The sequence below is a fragment of the Ranitomeya variabilis genome, chromosome 3 (genome assembly GCF_051348905.1).
Source record: "Ranitomeya variabilis isolate aRanVar5 chromosome 3, aRanVar5.hap1, whole genome shotgun sequence".
Classification (NCBI taxonomy): Eukaryota; Metazoa; Chordata; class Amphibia; order Anura; family Dendrobatidae; genus Ranitomeya; species Ranitomeya variabilis.
In genome coordinates, this window is record NC_135234.1 from 432468383 (window position 1) to 432488969 (window position 20587).

At 44.9% G+C, this 20587-nt stretch overlaps 1 protein-coding gene across 1 annotated transcript in view; it reads left to right on the top strand.

The window, feature by feature from the left end:
• The window catches only part of LOC143816258 (S-adenosyl-L-methionine-dependent tRNA 4-demethylwyosine synthase TYW1-like), a 284094-nt gene that overhangs the window by 45221 nt on the left and 218286 nt on the right, over positions 1–20587 (top strand). Inside the window, exon 5 of the mRNA XM_077296426.1 lies at positions 17272–17466. Within this exon, the coding sequence (XP_077152541.1) occupies positions 17272–17466 (195 nt within the window). The remainder of the gene's footprint in view (positions 1–17271; positions 17467–20587) is intronic.

Here is a 20587-nt window from a genome sequence, read left to right on the forward strand (position 1 = left end):
AAGAGGAAGTTTAAAGGAAACCGAGCACAGATTATACTTTGTGTTGGTTCATGATCCAGTTTATAGTACATTGTCACTTTTAATTAGATCTACTGTTTGTGTCTTGTGATCTATTTTGTCCTAAATTGTGATCTGACCATAAGAGGAATGATGTGCTAAGTTATCGTGAGGTCATAGGATGAGGCTAGAGACTTACTACCCTCAGGGTTTATGCAGACATCCATGGAGATCTGTCCAAGTGCGGACTAACTACTGGTCTCCCAACCTGAGTGTGACGACCTTCTAGACCTTCTAATTCTTGACTCAGGAGAGCCATGGCCAGTCTGTGCATTGCACTCTGATATCAGACTGATTTATATGGACGTCTGCATGAGCCATAAGGCTTGGTGCAAACTAGTGTTGTGGTGGTTTTCTTTTTGCCATCTGAGAAAAGCAGACCAATTATGCAAATGACAATTCAATCAAGCTCTGATCATCAGAATGTTAGCTTTAGGGCTCATATGGCATAACAATCATGCTGCTCTTCTTCCCATCCAGGACTTGCAGAGTTTGCTGTCCAAAAAACGGATTCCTCACTTGGCCTCCACCTTCTCAACACACTCTCCCAGGCTTGTTGTCCTGAACGGTGTCCTCTAGCTGCCAGCACCTCTCTTGTCTCTGCTCTATGTAGTGCCCTCTCTGTACTGCAGAAATTCGTGGAAAACCATTGTCATCTCAAAGATAGTACTGAACAGATCGCCATTGCCAGTAATTACTGCAACACATATCACATTAGAAATTTTTTTGACAGTCTTCATGGTAATTAGTATCTCACACATTGCATCCAACAAAAACAATGATATAAAACTGATAGTGCCCTGACATTATTTGTAACCCCCCCAAGGAGAACCGTGCCAAACAAAAAAGTGCTAATGCTCCGCACATACTGACATACAAAAAGAACCCTCCAGTAATGGCAGCCATTACACTGTACATAGGTGTCACTCTGCCTATAGTAACCCACAAATAGTTCAATCTTCCTGCTATTTAGATTTTCTAATGACATACTACATACATTAATAAGTAATAAGGTATTAATTGGGTAAGTCTTCAGGCATCCATAGTGTGGACAGAAGTGGCACCTTTGCCCAACAGCACTGGTGCATAGTAAATAGTTTGGTTGATGCCCTTCTATACAAAATGCTAAGGATATCTATAGAACTTTTTCCTCTCTAGGCATTTTTGTCAATTACTAAACTACTTTGTGACACTGGTGTCAGCATTTACTGGTGGCGTTACTGCTGCTGAGCAATCTTACCTGACCTACATATCAGCCGTCTGAAGCCAAATTGATTTAGCTTCGCATTTTTGAATTTTTATGGACTGAAAGTTGCCAAGTGCCAGTGAATTGAATGGCACATTAGCATTTACATTGTTTATAACCTGACTTGACCTTTTTTGATGGGAAGCTTCTGTGCCTGTGATATAAAAAAAAAAAAAAAAAGTGGCAAATTGTCTTTGTTTAGATAATCTAAATTAATTGAAGCAAAGAGCTTGACTACACCTTCATTTGTGAAGAAGCGGGCAACATAAGTGGCTTGGAGATGGTCCTTTTATGATGGTTAGGTATTAGAATAGCAGATTTTTGTTTATCATTTTCTTTAGATGTTTAATATAAATTTATGGTTAGGCTTTTGTACTCACTGATGTCATGTGACTGTTTATAGGCCCTACGACTGATTGCATGGCTCTCATGTTCATTGTGTTTTTTTGGATTCACATGCTATGGCTGAAGTGTTTTTCTCTGTCCCCCATGACGGCACCACGGAGAGAGGGGATCCGCCCACCAAGGACAGGAAACCTACAGATAAAAAGGCGGTACCTCTCTCCCGCATCAGTTTGGTTTCCTGTCCTTGACGGGACCTGCAGCAGATCTTACCTCAGATCGTCGTTGGATTCCGGGGCCAGTCAGACCGGTTCAGGCAGCGGGGGTTCCCTGCCTCGGCTAGGCTGGGCCACCCGATGCGCCACCGCTGGGATCAGTAGGTCTCTAGGGTGAGCGGGGGACTGCAGCAGCAGCGCTGCGGCTCCTAGAGGAATCCTCACTGCGTGGGGGTTCCACATGGCACACACCCCCGAAAACCACGGTGAGGGGTCCCTCCATAAGGTGGTGCACGGCGCGACAATGCGCGCGTGAACAGCGCTCCAGGAAGCATCAAGCGGCATGGTGCCGCACTTCCGGGTTGGTAACGTGCATGCGCGGGTGCCGCAATGCCTGCTGGTCGAAGCAGGGCATTCTGGGCGGCGCAAAGCTTGCTGGGACGGCGCGGTGCATGCTGGGATTCGCGCATGCGCAAATCTAGCATCGGGGAGCGCGCGGGAACCGGCGCGCTGACTATTTAAATGAGTCCTGTCTCCCTGGCTAGTTGCTCTATTGGAGTACAGCCAGCGTTCCTCAGCAGCCATGAGTGACCCCGAATTGCAGGGCTCACCAGCGCAGCAAACGCAGGCACCGCAGCAGCAGCAGCAAAAACGCCGGCAGCAGGGGCAAGCTACCTCTCATGTCCAGCGGCGTGCAACTGGAGCACGGTCTGGATCTCAGCACAGCAAAAATTCTAGTGCTACATCCGGATCGAAGGAGCACCATACTGTCGATACGGACCATCCACAGCCGGTACTGAGGGTTCTCAGGTGGTGAGTGATCTCCGTGAATGCTCCGGCTAATAGAGCCTACCTTTCTTTTGTTGTTTTAGGGAAGGAAGAGCGCAGGGAAGTCCAAACATAGGATCTGCGCCCTTTGTAAAGAAGATTTACCTGCCTCCTGGGAAAAAAGATTATGTAAATCCTGTATGGAAGAGACTCTATGTGAAGGGCTTCCAGGGTTCGCCACAGAACTCAAAACATTAATTAAAACTCAGGTGGAAGATACCTTTAAGTCTCTCCAGGAGAGTAAAAAACGTAAAAAGATTAAACAAAATATCCCTATATCTGACTCTAGTCCCTCAGATAGTGGGGAGATTAGTTCAAATTCCTCCGATTCTTCTTCATCATCCTCTTCATCATCCTCTTCTCAGAGAGGTCGTAGTTGTTTCCCATTAGAAGAAACAGACTCCCTAATTAAAGCAGTCAGAAGTACCATGGGCCTCGCTGATTCCCACACTAAAAAATCAGTCCAAGACATCATGTTCGGTGGACTGGAGCAGAAAAAAAGAAGGGTGTTTCCCCTTAATGACAAAATACAAGCCTTAATAAATAAAGAATGGAAAAAACCTTTACGAAAGGCCCTACTTACACCCAAAAGGAAATACCCTTTTGAAGACCCTGCATGCTCCTTTTGGGAAAAAGCACCTAAATTAGACGTGGCAATCGCTAAAGCGTCAAAAACGTTTGCCCTACCTTTTGAAGACATGGGGGTCTTAAAGGATCCCATGGATAAAAAAGCGGATGCTTTCCTAAAAAGTTCCTGGGAAGCAGCAGGAGGGGGCCTAAAACCAGCGGTGGCCGCAGCTTGCACGTCCCGCTCCCTTATGGTGTGGCTTGACCAGCTGGAATCCCAGCTCAAAGATAAAGCATCCAGAGACAGTATACTGAATACCCTACCAGTAATGAAAGGGGCAGCCGCTTTTCTGGCCGATGCGTCGGCAGACTCAATCAGGCTTTCGGCCAGGTCAGCGGTGTTCTCCAATGCAGCCAGAAGAGCCCTCTGGCTCAAATGTTGGCCCGGAGACCTCCAAACAAAGGCTAAACTTTGTAATATTCCTTGTGAGGGAGAATTTCTTTTCGGCTCTACTCTGGATGATATTTTGGAAAAGGCAGGGGACAAAAAGAAGTCCTTTCCCGTCCTGCAATACCCATCTTATAAACGTCCTTTTCGGAGTAAAAAATTCTTCCGTAGGAAGCCACCTAGACCGCAGGACAGATGGGAAGACAAAAAAAATAAGAGCAAAGGGTTTATCTTCAACAAAAGCCCCACCGATCCCAAAAAACCATCACAATGAACTTTTGCCCCAGGTGGGAGGAAGATTGTCCCTCTTCCTTTCAGCCTGGGAAAAGATAACCAGCAGTGCCTGGATTCTGGATTTGGTACAGTCGGGACTAAAATTCAAATTTCTTACGTCCCCTCAGCCATCCTTCCTGGTGACATCCCAGAGAGCTTCTCCACAGGAGCGGATAGCTCTGGAACAGGAACTCACAACATTGCTAGACAAAGGGGTTCTTCTGGAGGTCCCCCCCCGAGAAAGAGGGAGAGGGTTCTACTCTCCGATTTTTCTCAGGAAAAAGCCAGACGGATCTTTCAGGACGATTATCAATTTAAAAAATTTAAACAAACACCTGATTGTGGAACCTTTCAAAATGGAGACAATAAAGACAGCAGTCAAAATGTTGTTTCCGCATTGTTTCATGGTAGTGCTCAACCTAAAGGACGCATACTACCACGTCCCCATTCACAAAGACTTCCAAAAATTCCTCAGGGTGGCAATCGAAATAGGAGGGATGGTAAAGCACTACCAGTTTACAGCCCTACCATTTGGTCTCGCAATAGCCCCAAGGGTATTTACCAAATTGATAGCCGAAGTCATGGCAGACCTGAGGAAACAAAACACCCTAATCGTCCCATACCTGGACGATTTCCTGATAATGGGCAACTCTCCCCAACATTGCAAAAACCAGCTACAGTTAGTTATGGACTCTTTGGAAAGCTTGGGGTGGCTCCTGAATCTGAAGAAGTCCAAACTAATACCGAGTCAGATTCAGGAGTACCTGGGGATCACGTTGGATTCCATCTCCCAGGAATGTCGCCTACCCCAAGAAAAGATCCAAAAGGTGGTGGGGTTAGTGTCCAGGGCAAGAGATCTTCCCTCTATATCACTTCGAGAGGCAATGTCTCTCCTCGGGTCCATGACGGCCTGCATTTCTGCCGTCCAATGGGCCCAGGCACATACAAGGGAGCTGCAATGGCAGACATTAGCGGAAGAAATTTTCCTGAAGGGAAATTTAGAAGGTCGGTTCACCTTGTCATTAAACACAATTCTCTCGCTAGATTGGTGGACAAAAGACAGCAACTTGGGCCGCGGTCTACCATGGGTGATTCCAGTGTCAAAGGTGGTAACCACAGACGCAAGTCCCTTCGGGTGGGGGGCTCACCTACACGATCTAGTGGTTCAGGGGACATGGTCAGACGACGTAAAAGAAGCATCCTCCAACATGAGGGAGTTACTGGCAGTAAAATTCGCTCTTACAGAATTCCAAAAACCCCTTCACTCACATCATGTAAGACTGTTTTCAGACAACAGAGTGGTAGTGGCCTACATAAACCATCAGGGGGGAACACACTCTCAACCACTGATGGAAGTCACACATTCAATCTTACAGATGGCCGAGGAAAATTTAGCATCTTTGACGGCACTTCACATAAAAGGGGTGGACAATGTCAAGGCAGACTACCTAAGTCGGGTCTGCCTAAAACAGGGAGAATGGGAACTGAACCAGTCCATATTCAATCGGATAACGGAGATGTGGGGGGTTCCGACAATAGATCTCTTCGCGAACAATCTAAATCGGAAGGTGACCCCCTTTTGTTCCATAAACCCAGCAGGGAACCCGGTGGCGCTGGATGCTTTCATGATTCCTTGGAAGCACAAGCTAGCATATGCGTTTCCCCCTATCACACTGATACCAGCGGTTCTGAGGAAAATAAGGGAGGACAGCGCCCGGGTGATATTGATTGCCCCTTACTGGCCGAAGAGAACTTGGTTTTCCTGGGCCAGAAGGATGTCCATAACAGACCCTTGGATACTCCCAGACCTGCCCAATCTCCTATTCCAGGGACCAGTAACACACCCGCAGGTAGCGAGGTTACACATGACAGCTTGGAATTTGAGAGGGGGGTACAGATAGAGAAAGGTTTTTCTCAAGGTCTAGTGTCAACCCTCTTAAAAAGTAGGAAATTAACAACTACTAGACAGTATGGTAAAATCTGGAAGAAATTCCTCTCTTCCTCAGGGGCAAAAATCTCCGAAGGAATCCCTCTCAAATTAGTGTTAGAATTTCTGCAAAATGGGCTGGAAAAAGGCCTAGCCACTAACACACTGAAGGTTCATATTGCCGCACTGGGGGCACTATTTAATTACAATCTAGCAAAGAATCGTTGGGTGTCCAGATTCATTAAGGCGGCAGAAAGATCTAGGCCTCTACCCTCACGTAGAGCCCCACAGTGGGACTTAAATCTAGTTCTTACGGCCCTCACCAAAGCACCCTTTGAGCCCTTAAAAGAACTTCCCTTAAAGATTCTATCCTTTAAGACCTCCCTTTTGGTAGCCCTCACTTCAGCCCGAAGAATTAGCGACATACAAGCCTTGTCAGCCGGGCCACCCTTCACGCTAATATTGGAGGACAGGGTGGTGTTAAAAACTGATCCAGCATACTTACCAAAAGTGGCCTCCCGGTTCCATAGGTCCCAAGAGATCTCTCTTCCCTCCTTTTGTCCTAACCCTAAAAACGAGGGGGAAAAATCACTACACACATTGGATGTTAGAAGGTGTCTCATCCATTACCTGGAGGCTACTAGGGAGTGTAGAGAGGAAAGTTCTCTCTTTGTGTGTTTTCAGGGCCCTCGGAAAGGCAAGAAGGCCTCCAAGGGTACGTTGGCAAGGTGGATCAGAGATGCCATCAACCTTGCCTATACTTCAAGTGGGATGCCAGCTCCAGGGGAAGTTAAAGCTCATTCAACTAGGGCGATGGCGGCTTCCTGGGCAGAGAGAGCCGGAGCGACAATAGACCAGATATGTAGAGCTGCTACTTGGTCTTCACCCTCAACTTTCTTTAGGCACTATCGGTTGGACTTAAATTCTTCTTCAGACCTTACCTTTGGTAGAAGGGTTCTGGAAGCGGTAGTCCCTCCCTAATGTAGACAGTCTCTGCAATTCTCTCCGTGGTGCCGTCATGGGGGACAGAGAAAATAGTAGTTACTCACCGATAACGGTGTTTCTCTGAGCCCATGACGGCACCCGTACATTCCCTCCCTCACGCGTGGGTGTGCACACATTTATAATGTTTAGTTATGTATATAATCTATAAGCACGCGGTATCTTTATTAAAGGTTTAGTAATGTAGTAACATTTGTGATCATTAACCTGATGTTCCCTTTATGCTCTGTAAACAAACTGATGCGGGAGAGAGGTACCGCCTTTTTATCTGTAGGTTTCCTGTCCTTGGTGGGCGGATCCCCTCTCTCCGTGGTGCCGTCATGGGCTCAGAGAAACACCGTTATCGGTGAGTAACTACTATTTTTTTCCCCCCCCAACTATTACGGTAATTTTTTACTACATTTTCAGAACATTTTTAAACACACAAAGGGTCAAACAAAACCCATAAGCACATACAATAACAAAGTACAATAGGTACCTGTACACATTCTACGTATACTCATAAAACATGACTTCTTCACCATCCCACAGTGACGTCTCATGAACTCCTGGGTTAAGCATGATGACATAATCTCAGTAATGTTAGTTTCATAGGGACAAATAAGGATTAACATCTTCAGTGAAAAGGGGCCGACCTCTGGCTTTCCAGCCATGGATCCCATATACCCGGAATTCTCTTTTTGGCTGAGATAGAATGAGCCAACGCCAATTCATATTGGCAAAGTATATCAACTTTCTCAATCGCCTCTTTTATGGATGGCAAACTCATCCCCCTCCACCTAGCCGTCAGAGCTAACCTGGCTGCAAATATGCGAGAAAGAACCTCTAAGCACCTGCGGTACTTTATCTATGTCAATATGTAAAACTCCCATATTGGGCTCGAAAACCAACTGTACCCCAAGGACCTCTCGTAATAGATCACCAATATCTACCCAAAATTGAGCTGTAACTGGACATGACCAGTGTCCCCCTTTGCCCACAAACTCTCCAAAACACCTCAGATTGGTTAGGACCAAAATGAGCTAACTGCGCCTGACATTGGTACCACCTTAAGTGCACTTTTTTTTAACTGTTCCAGGTGATTTAGGCGAGATACTCTTTGCACCTCTCTTAAACCCTCCCTCCAGGTCAAGGGATATGCCTAGCTTCCCCTCCCACCGAATCATATATGGTAATTTTGTATCAACTGCTACTGTATTCAAAGCACTATAAAGGATGGAGTTCCCCCTAGATCCCGACTCCGGGCTCAGAATATACCCATTATCCCTGTGGTCCAAGGGAGTCTTAAAAAAACGACAACTCTGGTGATGTGTGGATCAGATGCCTAATTTGCAAATACTGATAAAAAAGGCTTCGTATATCTGGATGTTTTGGGGTCAGTTGGTCAAAGGGGAGGAGGCTAAGAGCACCATCCATCAAGTTCTGAAGAGTTTCAACCCCTGCATTGATCCAGTTATGCAGACCAATGTAAGGGATATGCTGCGCAAGAGATTTCAAAGACACATCGGCAAGGGAGATTTTTAATTACTTCGAGACTAATTGTCCCCTATAGTCTATAGTAACCGCCATCGTAGGAAGGGGCAGGGTAATCGTCTCACTCTCTAGTGTAAAACGGGTTGAGCCCCTACAAGCATAAAATGCTTCAATCTGTAACCACTTATGAGCATTATCTATTAACCACCAGTCTCTTACCCCAACAAGGACTGCGGCCCTATGGTATGCAAGTCATGGACTCCCATCCCTCCTGCATCATACGAGTAGTACATCAACTTTCTAGCCACCCTCGGTCTTTTATGAGCTCAAATAAAATGATTAGCCATTCATTGAAGAGACAAGAGAAATCTAATAGGAACCTTGACTGGAATACACCTAAAATAATACAAAGTCTTAGGGAGCACCATCATTTTAAAAATATTGATCCTGGCTGTCCAAGATGCTGGAATAGATTGAAATTCATCTATTTCTAACTTGGTCTCTTTCAGGAGAGGTTGGAGAAGTTTCTCAATCAGCTTTTTAGAGTGTTAGAACTATACCTAAATATGGGATCCCCTCATCTACCCACTTAAAAGGGTATTTACATTCCAATAATCCTTGAGTCGCGGACGGAACCAGTACAGGAAAAACTAATGATTTAGTGGCATGAAGTTTATAGTATGATACTTTAGCGAATTCCTCTAACGTGGTGACAATGGCAGGAAAGGATGAATCTATATCGGTGCTCAAGATAATTACATCATCCCCGTACAGTTCAATTTTGTGACTTACGGGCCCACCTTTAATGCCCACTATCTTCGGAGAAGCTCGTAGTTTTCCAGCTGATGGCTCCATGCACAAAGCTAAAATGTTTGGAGACAAGGGGATCCCTGACGTCTTCCGTTAGTTATTGCAAAGTTTGACAAAAATCCCAATGACAATACCCTAGCATTGGGGTTGGAATACTTTGGTACAGATCGCTGACAATTTGGGGCCCACCAAGCCAAACTTTGTAAAAACACTCCTAAGATATCCCCAGTGCACCCTGCCAAAGGCTTTTTCAGCATCCAAAGACAGGAATGCACTGTAGAGTCCACAGAGCTCCGCCACTTTGAGTTAATCATTCTGTGTGTGCCAACTTTTGTTTCTCGACCCGCCACAAAACCAACCTGAGCCGGGGAAATTTATGTGGGAATAATGTGGTGTAATCTTTAAAGCTAATATTTTAGAGAGAATTTTTACATCGCAATTTAAAAGTGCAATAGGCCTAAAGTTGCTAGGACACGTTGGAGATTTCTCTGGTTTTGGCAGAGTAGAGATCGTAGCTTCTAAGTTAGTTTTAGATATAGACTCCTTATCCCGCCATAATGTATACAACTTAGGAGAAAGGGGATAGAATATTCTGGAACTGACCGTAGTACTCATTCTATGGCTGGAGTATTGAGGAGGGTGAGATGGATTAAATAGAAAGCACATTAGATTCCTCTTAATGATACTACCTGGAAGGCATAAAGTAGCACTGTGAATGGTAAGGGCTACTGTTCTCTTCTCTGTCCCTCCCACCAGAAGGAATTTAACCCCTTAACAATCTCCGATACGCCTTTTAACGGCGGTAGTTAAGGGTACTAAAACCATAGCACCATTAATCCGATGAGATCAGAGGACAGAGAAATGGGGTCACCTGATACTTACCACTGTCCCTGGGTCCTCCTGCTTTCCCGCAAGGCTGCTGGCATCTTCCGGTAAGAAAATGGCGGGTGCATGCACAGTGCGCCCGCCAACATCTGCCGGCCAGCACACGGCAACAATAGATTTTTTTTTTTTTTCCTATTGGTTCATTTTGATCACTGTGATAGACCCTGTGAAAAAGTCAAACGGTGCCCCTTCCCTTCCGAGCTCTGCTGTGCGCCCAAACAGTGGTTTACCCACACATATGGGGTATCTGCATTCTCAGGAGAAATTACATAACAATTTTTTTTTTTTTCGTTTTTTTGGTGTACTCAGGACAAATTGGACAGCTACTTTTGCAGTTCAATTTCTCCTGTGACCCTTGTGAAAAGAAAAAATTGGGGGCTAAAAGATGATTTTTGTGGGGAAAAAAATATTTTTTATTTTCATGGCTCTACATTATAAATTTTAGTGAAACAATTGGGGGTTCAAAGTGCTCACCACACATCTAGATAAGTTCCTTGGATGGGGGGGTCTGGTTTCCAAAATGGTGTCACTTGGGGGTTTCCACTGTTTAGTCACATCAGGGGCTCTCCCAATGTTGCTGCTACCATGATGCGAGTGGAGCTCTTTGGCTCAGGCGGCATTGCCGTCCCTGAAGAGAGGAGGCGGCATTGCCGTCCCTGAAGAGAGGGGGCGGCAGATTCTGTCAGTGTAGTAACTGGATTTGCGTCGGAGACTCATGTTCAGTTACTACGCTACACTATTGAGTCTATTCAGGGCTCCGTCCTGGATCTCCTCATCCAGCCCTCCCCAACTGACGTGACGACATCACAGGTCCGGACATTGAAGTTGCTTTTCTCCATGCATCTCCTCTGGTTGCTGACGGATGGCTGCTCTGTGCACACAGGACCTGTGATGAGGTCACAGGAGGGGGAGGAATCAGCAGTCACATGATCAGGGTCCTCGTGTATGCAGGACTCTGCTGTGGTGATTGTCATGGTGCTGGATGAGTGGAAGTTGATGTGTGGGGTCAGGAGGGGTTTGCAGGGTGGATGTAGCAGAGCCATGTATGTACAAGGTATACGGAGCGGAGCCATGTGTGTACGAGGTGTACGGAGTGGAGCCGTGTGTGTACGAGGTGTATGGAGTGGAGCCTTGTGTGTACGAGGTGTGTGGAACGGAGCCGTGTACTTGGTGTGCGGAGCCGTGTGTGTGCGAGGTGTACGGAGCGGAGCAGTGTGTGTGTACGAAGCGGAGCTGTGTGTGTACTTGGTGTACAGAGTGGAGCCGTGTGTGTATGAGGTGTATGGAGCGGAGCCGTGTGTGTATGAGGTGTATGGAGCGGAGCCACGTGTGTACTTGGTGTATGGAGCAGAGCCGTGTGTGTACTTGGTGTACAGAGTGGAGCCGTGTGTGTAGAGGTGTATGGAGCGGAGCCGTGTGTGTATTTGTTGTATGGATCGGAGCCGCATGTGTACAAGGCTTACGGAGTGGAGCCATGTGTGTACTGAGTGGAGCTGTGTGTGTGCGCGAGGTGTACGGAGCGGAGCCGTGTGTGTAAGAGGTGTGTGGAGCCATGCGTGTACGATGTCGGTGTATGGTGGGGAGCAAATTTCATACCTCCGAACTGTCCCGGATCCTGCGGGACAGTCCCGATTTTGAGAGGCTGTCCCGGCCTGGAGCTTACTTTTCCTGTGAATGCTGTAGATAAGCCCCTGATCCTGGTGGCCACAGCTCATCTTCGATTTTTGGGGTGACAGATTCCCTTTAAGCTGCAAATTGTCTCCGTCACTAAAGGGTTAAAGGATTGTACTACTACTTTCATATTAATGTTAGAGTGCCAGCGGTAGGAGGATGTTTGCAGTAGTGGTATTGTCCTTATCCCCCTATTTACTTGAATGAGGAGCACTGCATTCTTAGGGCCCAAACTAATTTTGCATCTGTAAAAAGTTTGTCCGACACCACTCCGTTTTGGATACAGAGCAGTGTGATGACTTTGCACTGGCATATACCTACACTGAAATGTCGAATTCCTCCATCCTAGTCAGTGGAATAAGACACATGATGATAATGACCTACCGCATCGGACACTTTTTTTTTTAACCCTTTACCGTTGACTAACATACATGTACAGCGGCCTTGTGCTCTCACTGTATAAAGTGAACTGTGGAGCTGATCCTGATCCATGCAGCATGGGTGACCCATTGTGTTACATAGCTGATACCTGACAGTAACTGATGCCATCTCTGATCACATTAGTTTAATCTCTTAAATGCCACAGTCAAACATGAGCGGCATTTTACAGTGTGCGAGATGGCTGCCGTAATTTCAGATGGCCATCAGCACTTTCCGTAATGGGATCACCGATCAGTTGCTGCATACATAATTGCCCTATCTAATAAAGTATACAAATATTTACCCCATGCAGTGAACATTGAAACAGGAAAATATATTAAAATTCCTGAATCAGCATTTTTTAGTATGCCCAATTCTTCCCAAACATGCAATAAAAACTGATTTAAACATCGCAAGAACTCCAAAATGGTATCACACAGGTCCACTGCTGGAAGAATAACACAGTTTTGGGTCTCAGAAAATGGTAACAAAAACGTTTTTTTTTTTCAGTACATTATTATTATTATTTATTTATATAGCACCATTGATTCCATGGTGCCGGACATGAGGAGGGGTTACATACAGATTACAGATATCACTTACAGTAGACAGATTAACAATTAACAATGACAGACTGATTCAGAGGGGCGAGGACCCTGCCCTTGCGGGCTTACATTCTACAGGGTTATGGGGAAGGAGACAGTAGGTTGGGGGTTGCGGGAGCTCCGGTGTTGGTGAGGCGGTAGCTTCGGTAGTGATGAGGAGGCAGCGAGGTCAGTGCAGGCAGTAGGCTTTCCTGAAGAGATGAGTTTTCAGGTTCCGTCTGAAGGATCCGACTGTGGTTGATAGTCGGACGTGTTGGGGCACAGAATTCCAGAGGATGGGGGATATTCGGGAGAAGTCTTGGAGGCGATTGGATGAGGAGTGAATAAGTGTGGAGAAGGAGGTCTTGGGAGGACCGGAGATTACGTGAGGGAAGATATCGGGAGATTAGTTCAGAGATATATGGAGGAGACAGGTTATGGATGGCTTTGTAGGTCAGTATTAGTAATTTGAACTGGATACGCTGAGGGAATGGGAGCCAGTGAAGAGATTTGCAGAGGGGGGAAGCGGAGGAGTAGCGAGGAGAGAGATGGATTAGTCGGGCAGCAGAGTTAAGGATGGACTGGAGAGGTGCAAGGGTGTTAGCAGGGAGGCCACAGAAAAGGATGTTGCAGTAGTCAAGGCGGGAGATGATGAGGGCATGCACAAGCATTTTAGTAGATTGAGGGTTGAGGAAAGGACGGATTCTGGAGATATTTTTGAGCTGGAGGCGACAGGAGGTGGAAAGAGCTTGGATGTGCGGTTTGAAGGACAGGGCAGAGTCGAAGGTTACTCCGAGGCAGCGGACTTCGGGTACGGGGGAAAGCATGATGTCGTTGATTGCGATAGATAGGTCAGGTAAGGAAGATCTGTGGGATGGAGGAAAGATGATGAGTTCAGATTTGTCCACATTGAGTTTGAGGAAGCGAGAGGAGAAGAAGGAGGATATGGCTGATAGGCACTCTGGGATTCTGGACAGCAGAGCGGTGGCGTCTGGGCCAGAGAGGTAGATCTGAGTGTCATCAGCATAGAGGTGGTACTGGAATCCATGGGACTTTGAGTTGTCCCAAGCCAAGTGTATAGATTGAGAAGAGTAGGGGTCCTAGAACAGAGCCTTGGGGGACTCCAACAGAGAGAGGGTGGGATGAAGAGGTAGTGTGGGAGTGGGAGACGCTGAATGTGCGGTTGGAAAGGTACATAAACGAATATGATTCTTAACTACGACTGCAAAAATTAAGCAGTCATAAAGCTATATAGATTGAAAAATCTGAAAGTTATGGCTTTTGGAAGAAGAAGAATCGTAAAGAACACAAGTAAAATTTTTAAAAAAATTGAGGTTTAACCCTTAGTTTTATATAGTGAATGGGAGATTATGAATACCTTTGCTTGTTCTCCATCTTCTGTACACATTTTAGGAATGTATTCCCATACTAGATACTTTATATGATAAATTACATATACGGTACTCTCCTGGATAAATCTAATATATAAAGCTGAATGTGTGTGTGTGTGTATGTCCGGGATTGGCATCTGCACCGTCGCAGCTACAGCCACAAAATTTTGCACAGTCACACGTCTGGACCCCGAGAGCATCATAGGCTATGTTGTGTTCCAATTCACCAAACAATTTTGCCCCTATCTACATAATGGGGGAAAAAGTGAAAGGAAAAGTGTTGGAGGCAAATTGACAGCTGCCAGATGTGAACAAGGGGGACTTAAAGAATGAGAGCGATGGCGCCAAAGAGTATATACCGTACAGTTGCTAAGGTGGGGCCCCGACATGGGATACTCGCCACACACTGGGATATGAACACCCACACAAATTGCGCCACACACTACCACGTGCTTGAACACATATATCAGCCTCAGCACACATTTCACCACACATACACCAACCTCGCCACATAAAAGTCAAAACACAAAAGTCGCCGCTCAAAACTCACCACGTGCAAAATTCGCCACATGCAAAACTCGCCACATGTGCAAAACTGACCTCATGGAAAGCTCGCCACACGCAAAACTCACCATGCGCAAAACTTGCTGCACACAACTTGCAACTCGACACACACACGTCGCCACACAAAACTCAACACACACACAACTTGACACATGAAACTCGCCCTAAAACACACACAAGCCAGGTATTATCCTTCAAAAATAAAAATCTGATTAATAAGGAGACAAACTACAAGAGCAACAAATGTACCATATAGGAAATACGGCAGCTGTCAGTCACATGACCTGTGTATGTGTGGGCTAATATATACTGCCAGGGGGAGGGCTTCCTGTTGGCTGGGGATTTATCAAGCTGCCAATTAAGCTTACAAATACTGAGGTAAAAATACTGACCAAATAACGTGTGAACGAGGTCTAATACAGGAGGAGATGACACACAGATATATACTATATACAGGAGGAGATGACACGCAGATATATACTATATACAGGAGGAGATGACACAGATATATACTATATACAGGAGGAGCTGATGTACAGGTACATACTATATACAGGGGAGATGACACATAGGTATATAGAGGAGATGACATACAGCAGGTATATACTATATACAGGGGAGATGACATACAGGTACATACTATATACAGGAGCAGATGGCACACAGGTGTATACTATATACAGGAGGAGATGACATACAGGTATATACTATATACAGGAGGAGATGACATACAGGTATATACTATATACAGGGGAGATGATATACAGGTATATACTATATACAGGAGATGACATACAGGTGTATACTATATATAAGGGAGATGACAAACATGTATATACTGAGGTGAAAAATGAGAGGTGTGAGGTGAAAAATGAGAGGTGTGAGGTGAAAAATGAGAGGTGTGAGGTGAAAGTGGGGTGTGAGGTGTGAGGTGAAAATAGTGGAGTGATCAGAAAATGACAGATGTGAGGTCGAAATGACAAGTGTTAGGGGGGAAAGAGAGGAGTGAGGGGGAAAATGAGGTGTGAGGGAGAAAATGAGATGAGGGGGAAAATGAGAGGCGTGATGGGAAAATAAGAGAAGTGAGGTGCTATAGCTAACCACATATATTTACTATGCCTAGGCAACGCCGGGCTCTTCAGCTAGTACAGCATAAATTACATAGCTTCTGTTGGAACTGTGGTACTAACTACAGTAATTGTTATGAACTTTAATTTGGTTGAATAGCATCAGATGACTGAATGCTGGACATGTAAGGTACATTTTTAATGGTACATGTAAGGGATTACAGATTTTAATAGCAGGAGCTTTAAGAAATTCTATTTTTTTTTTGATAAATGAAATGACTTATTGCAAAATGTCTTCAGATTTTCTCTTTAACGGAGTTTAACATTTGGTCACCAAGTGCAGAATTTGGGGCTGACCTCCTAAATAGATGTATATTTAGTAGATCTCCTGGATCCAATACAATTATGTAGCCTCGCTAGCATGTGGATTTGTTGGATCTTGTTGACTAAGTTCCTTGACCTGGTCAATATACAATTCTTAGGATCTGTTCACACCATGTCTTTTTCAGGTGGGGACTTCTCCGAAACCTGTCGGAAAAACTGCCATGGAACGCTCATAAGAATGAACATAGTCATTTCTATGTGAAAACGCTTGCTGTTCTTTTTAGTCTTTTGAATGTCTTCTAACCTCTTCATGTTTCCAAAGATGCCAAGTGGTTAAAAGATGTTAGTGGACCACTCTTTAGGTGTTTTCTGCTATCTGTACTCTGCAATGCAAGTCAATTGGAAAGGCTCCAGATACATGGGCAACTGTTTTTATTCTTTTTTTCTTTTGAGCTTTATGCCAGCCACTTTGCTTGAAAAATTGCTGGTGCTTGGTTTCCTCATTGTTGAATGGAGTTTATTTATTTTTTTTACAAGTCTGCAGCCAAAACGTTAAAGTGCTTCAGAAGTAACCAAAAAAATGACACTACTGGAAAAAATAACCATAGACGTTTCCTGTAGTGTCTTACTCTTGAAAAACTCAGCCGGTTCGGCTGCCTGAAAGATGTCTTGTGCACATACCCTTATGCTTTCCGTGCTGAAGCTTTATGCTCCTCACCTTCTGAACACTTTGTTCTTCTCCATGATCATCCTAGCACTCCCACCAATATCTTCAGATTGCTTTCACTTTAGTCTTCATTTGATGTCTCCTTTTCTTTGGTTCCTAAGGGGTTAGTGTCATTCAGTAATAACCCAGTTTTAGGATCTGTCCTGTGATCTTGTGTTCAGTTTAAACGGCCCTTCGTCATCTGTACAGATGGCTTGATGCTTTGCTCCTGTCCATATGAATTTTCCTATCAGATACCTCTTGGAACTCTTCCCAGTGACACTCCTAAATGTCTGTAAGCTAGAATGCTATAGTTCAGTGTGTATACTTTTTTTTTTAACCTTTCTAGTGTGGCATGGATTGTTGCTTAGGGTAGTAGTATGAATACTAAATTAATTTGTGGTGCTGTTTCTATTGAATACTTCAAAGTTGCTTTTTAACCCATATAACATTTCTGACTTTCCTTTGTAGACCACAAGTCAAAGCATATGCGTCTTCCTAGTTGCTACTTACTCTGATGGACTGCCTCCTGACAGTGCGGCATGGTTCTGCAAATGGCTAGAAGAAGCCTCCAATGATTTTCGCTTTGGAAAAACTTTTCTCAAAGGCTTGAGATATGCTGTGTTTGGATTAGGAAACTCTGTATACAGTGGCCATTACAACACGGTAAAATTAGCCAATGGTTTTTTTTTGCTCCATAATTATTTTGCTCTTTGTAAAAACTTTGCAATAAAGGCAGTCTTTGACTGTAGTGGTGTTTTGTGTCCGCTTTGTGAAGTTTAGGACTGTCCACACAGAATGACTGTTCAAACGAAGTCCGCTTGCTCGGTGCTTCACGGCGGGGCCAATCCTTTCTATACACCTTCCCACCTGCTTGTTGTCCCTTTATCAACACTCCCCTGTTTGACAGTTCTGGCTTCATAGCGCCAGAGAAGGGTGAAGAAAGATGGAAAACAAGCAGGGGGAAGGTGTATATAAAGGACTAGATGGTGGCCCGATTCTAACGCATCGGGTATTTTAGAATATGTATGTAGTTTATTTATGAAGATTTGAGAATGCACTATGTTCCAAATTATTATGCAAATTACTTTTTTATCGGATTTTCGTAAATGGTTGGTGCAAATGACAGTCAGTCTAATAAAAGTAATCACCCAATAGAGTATACATCGAATTTTATTGAAGAAACCTCCCAATGATAACAGTATAATCTCCAAAATGAATAAAAACTTAAAATGCACTGTTCCAAATTATTAGGCACAGTAGAATTTCTAAACATTTGATATGTTTTAAAGAACTGAAAATGCTCATTTGTGGAATTTGCAGCATTAGGAGGTCACATTCACTGAACAAAAAAGCTATTTGACTCCAAAACATCCTAACAGGCCAAGTTCCATGTTCACATAGGAACCCTTCTTTGATATCACCATCACAATTCTTGCATCCATTGAACTTGAGAGTTTTTGGAGAGTGTTCTGCTTGTATTTCTTTGCATGAAGTCAGAATAGCCTCCCAGAGCTGCTGTTTTGATGTGAACTGCCTCCCACCCTCATAGATCTTTTTCTTGATAATACTCCAAAGGTTCTCTATAGGGTTGAGGTCAGGGGAAAATGGTGGCCACACCATGAGTTTATCTCCATTTATGCCCATAGCAGCCAATGACTCAGAGGTACTTTGCAGCATGAGATGGTGCATTGTCATGCATGAAGATGATTTTGCTCCTCAAGGCATGTTTCTGCTTTTTATACCATGGAAGAAAGTTGTCAGTCAGAAACTCTATATACTTTGCAGAGGTCATTTTCACACCTTCAGGAACCTTAAAGGGCCCTACCAGCTGTTTCACCATGATTCCCACCCAAAACATGACTTCTCCACCTCCTTGCTGACGTCACAGCCTTGTTGGGACATGGTGGCCATCCACCAACCATCCACTACTCCATCCATTTGGACCATCCAGGGTTGCTCAACACTTATCAGTAAACAAGACTGTTTGGAAATTAGTCTTCATGTATGTGTGGGCCCAATGCAACCATTTCTGCTTGTGAACACTGTTTAAGGGTGGCGAATAGTAGGTTTATGCACCACAGCAAGCCTTTGAAGGAGCCTACACCTTGAGATTCGAGGGACTCCAGAGGCACCAGCAGCTTCAAATATATGTTTGCTGCTTTGTAATGGCTTTTTAGCAGCTGCTCTCTTAATTCGATGAACTTGCCTGGCAGAAATCTTCCTCATTATGCCTTTATTAGCACCAACACATCTGTGCTCACAGCCACAAATATCTTAACAGTACGATGATCACGCTTAAGTTTTCGTGAAATATCTAATGTTTTCATCCCTTCACCAAGGCATTGCACTATTTGATGCTTTTCAGTAGCAGAGATCCTTTTTCTTTCTCATGTTACTTGAAAACTGTAACCTGCTTAATAATGTGGAACATCATTTTTAAGTAGTTTTCCTTTAATTAGATTCACCTGGAAAACCAATTATCACATGTGTTTAAGATTGATTTCAGTGATCCATTGAGCCCTGAGACACAATACCATCCACGAGTTTATTTGAAAAACAAAACCATTAAATCTTTGACACTTAAATCCAATTTGCATAATAATTTCGAACACCGTGTAATGCAATGATTACACAGGATTTGGCCGGCCGGGCGTGACCAATTAGCGAAGCGTGGTTCAAATCCCGCACCAATTCGCGGCCGGACTGCGCCTGTCGCTGTTTGGTCACAGCCGGCTGCGAACAATCAGTTAAGCCAGGGCCAGCTGCAGGTTTTTGAGGGCCCGGGGCGAAATAGTCGCACAGCCCACGCAGTATGTCGCACAGCCCACGCAGTATGTCGCACAGCCCACGCAGTATGTCGCACAGCCCACGCAGTATGTCGCACAGCCCACGCAGTATGTCGCACAGCCCACGCAGTATGTATGTAGCACAGCCCGCGCCATATCCCTGTTAAAAATAGCATTAAAATAAAAAATGGTTATATACTCACCTTCCGGTGGCCCCCGGATCCAGCCCAGGCCTTTAGCGATGCTCCGTTCCCAGTAATACCTTGCGGCAATAACCTGTGATGATATAGTGGTCTCGCGGGTTGTTGCCGCAATGCATTCTTGGGACTGGAGCGTTGCGGGGAGCGGGAAAGGCTGTTGCGGACGCCGGAAGGTGAGAATGATTTTTTTTTTTTAAATTATTTTTAACATTTTATGTTTTTTACTATTGATGCTGCTTAGGCAGCATCAATAGTGAAAAGTTGGTCACACAGGGTAAATGGCAGCGTTAACGGACTGCTTTATGACGGCGTTATGCCGCGGTGTAACGCAGTCCGTTTAATGGACTGCTAAAATGCTATGTGGTCACTGACTGGAGGGGAGTAGGGAGGGGCCAATTCGCGGCCGGTCTGTGCCTGTCGCTGATTGGTCGCACCCAGCCGGCCGTGACCAATCAGCGACCCGGGATTTCCGTAACAGACAAACAGACGGAAATGGACCTTAGACTATTATATAGCTAGATTGGCCCCACCGTGAAGCACCGAGGGCCTGTACTGGTTTTAAACAATCATTCTGTGCTGACCATCCTTTTAATCAGTAAGTCTAAATCACACCATTTCTTAACTAAAAACCCGCCAGTGGCGGGGTTGGGAACAAGAAGCCTGAACACTGACCAACTGACATGCCAATAGCCAGTTTAATTTGAAGTTATTACCTCCAGGAATGCTTTTTACCTATAGATGTAGTGGTAGTCTGCAGCTAAATGGCATTTATCTCATGTCTGGCAGTCTCACTGGAAG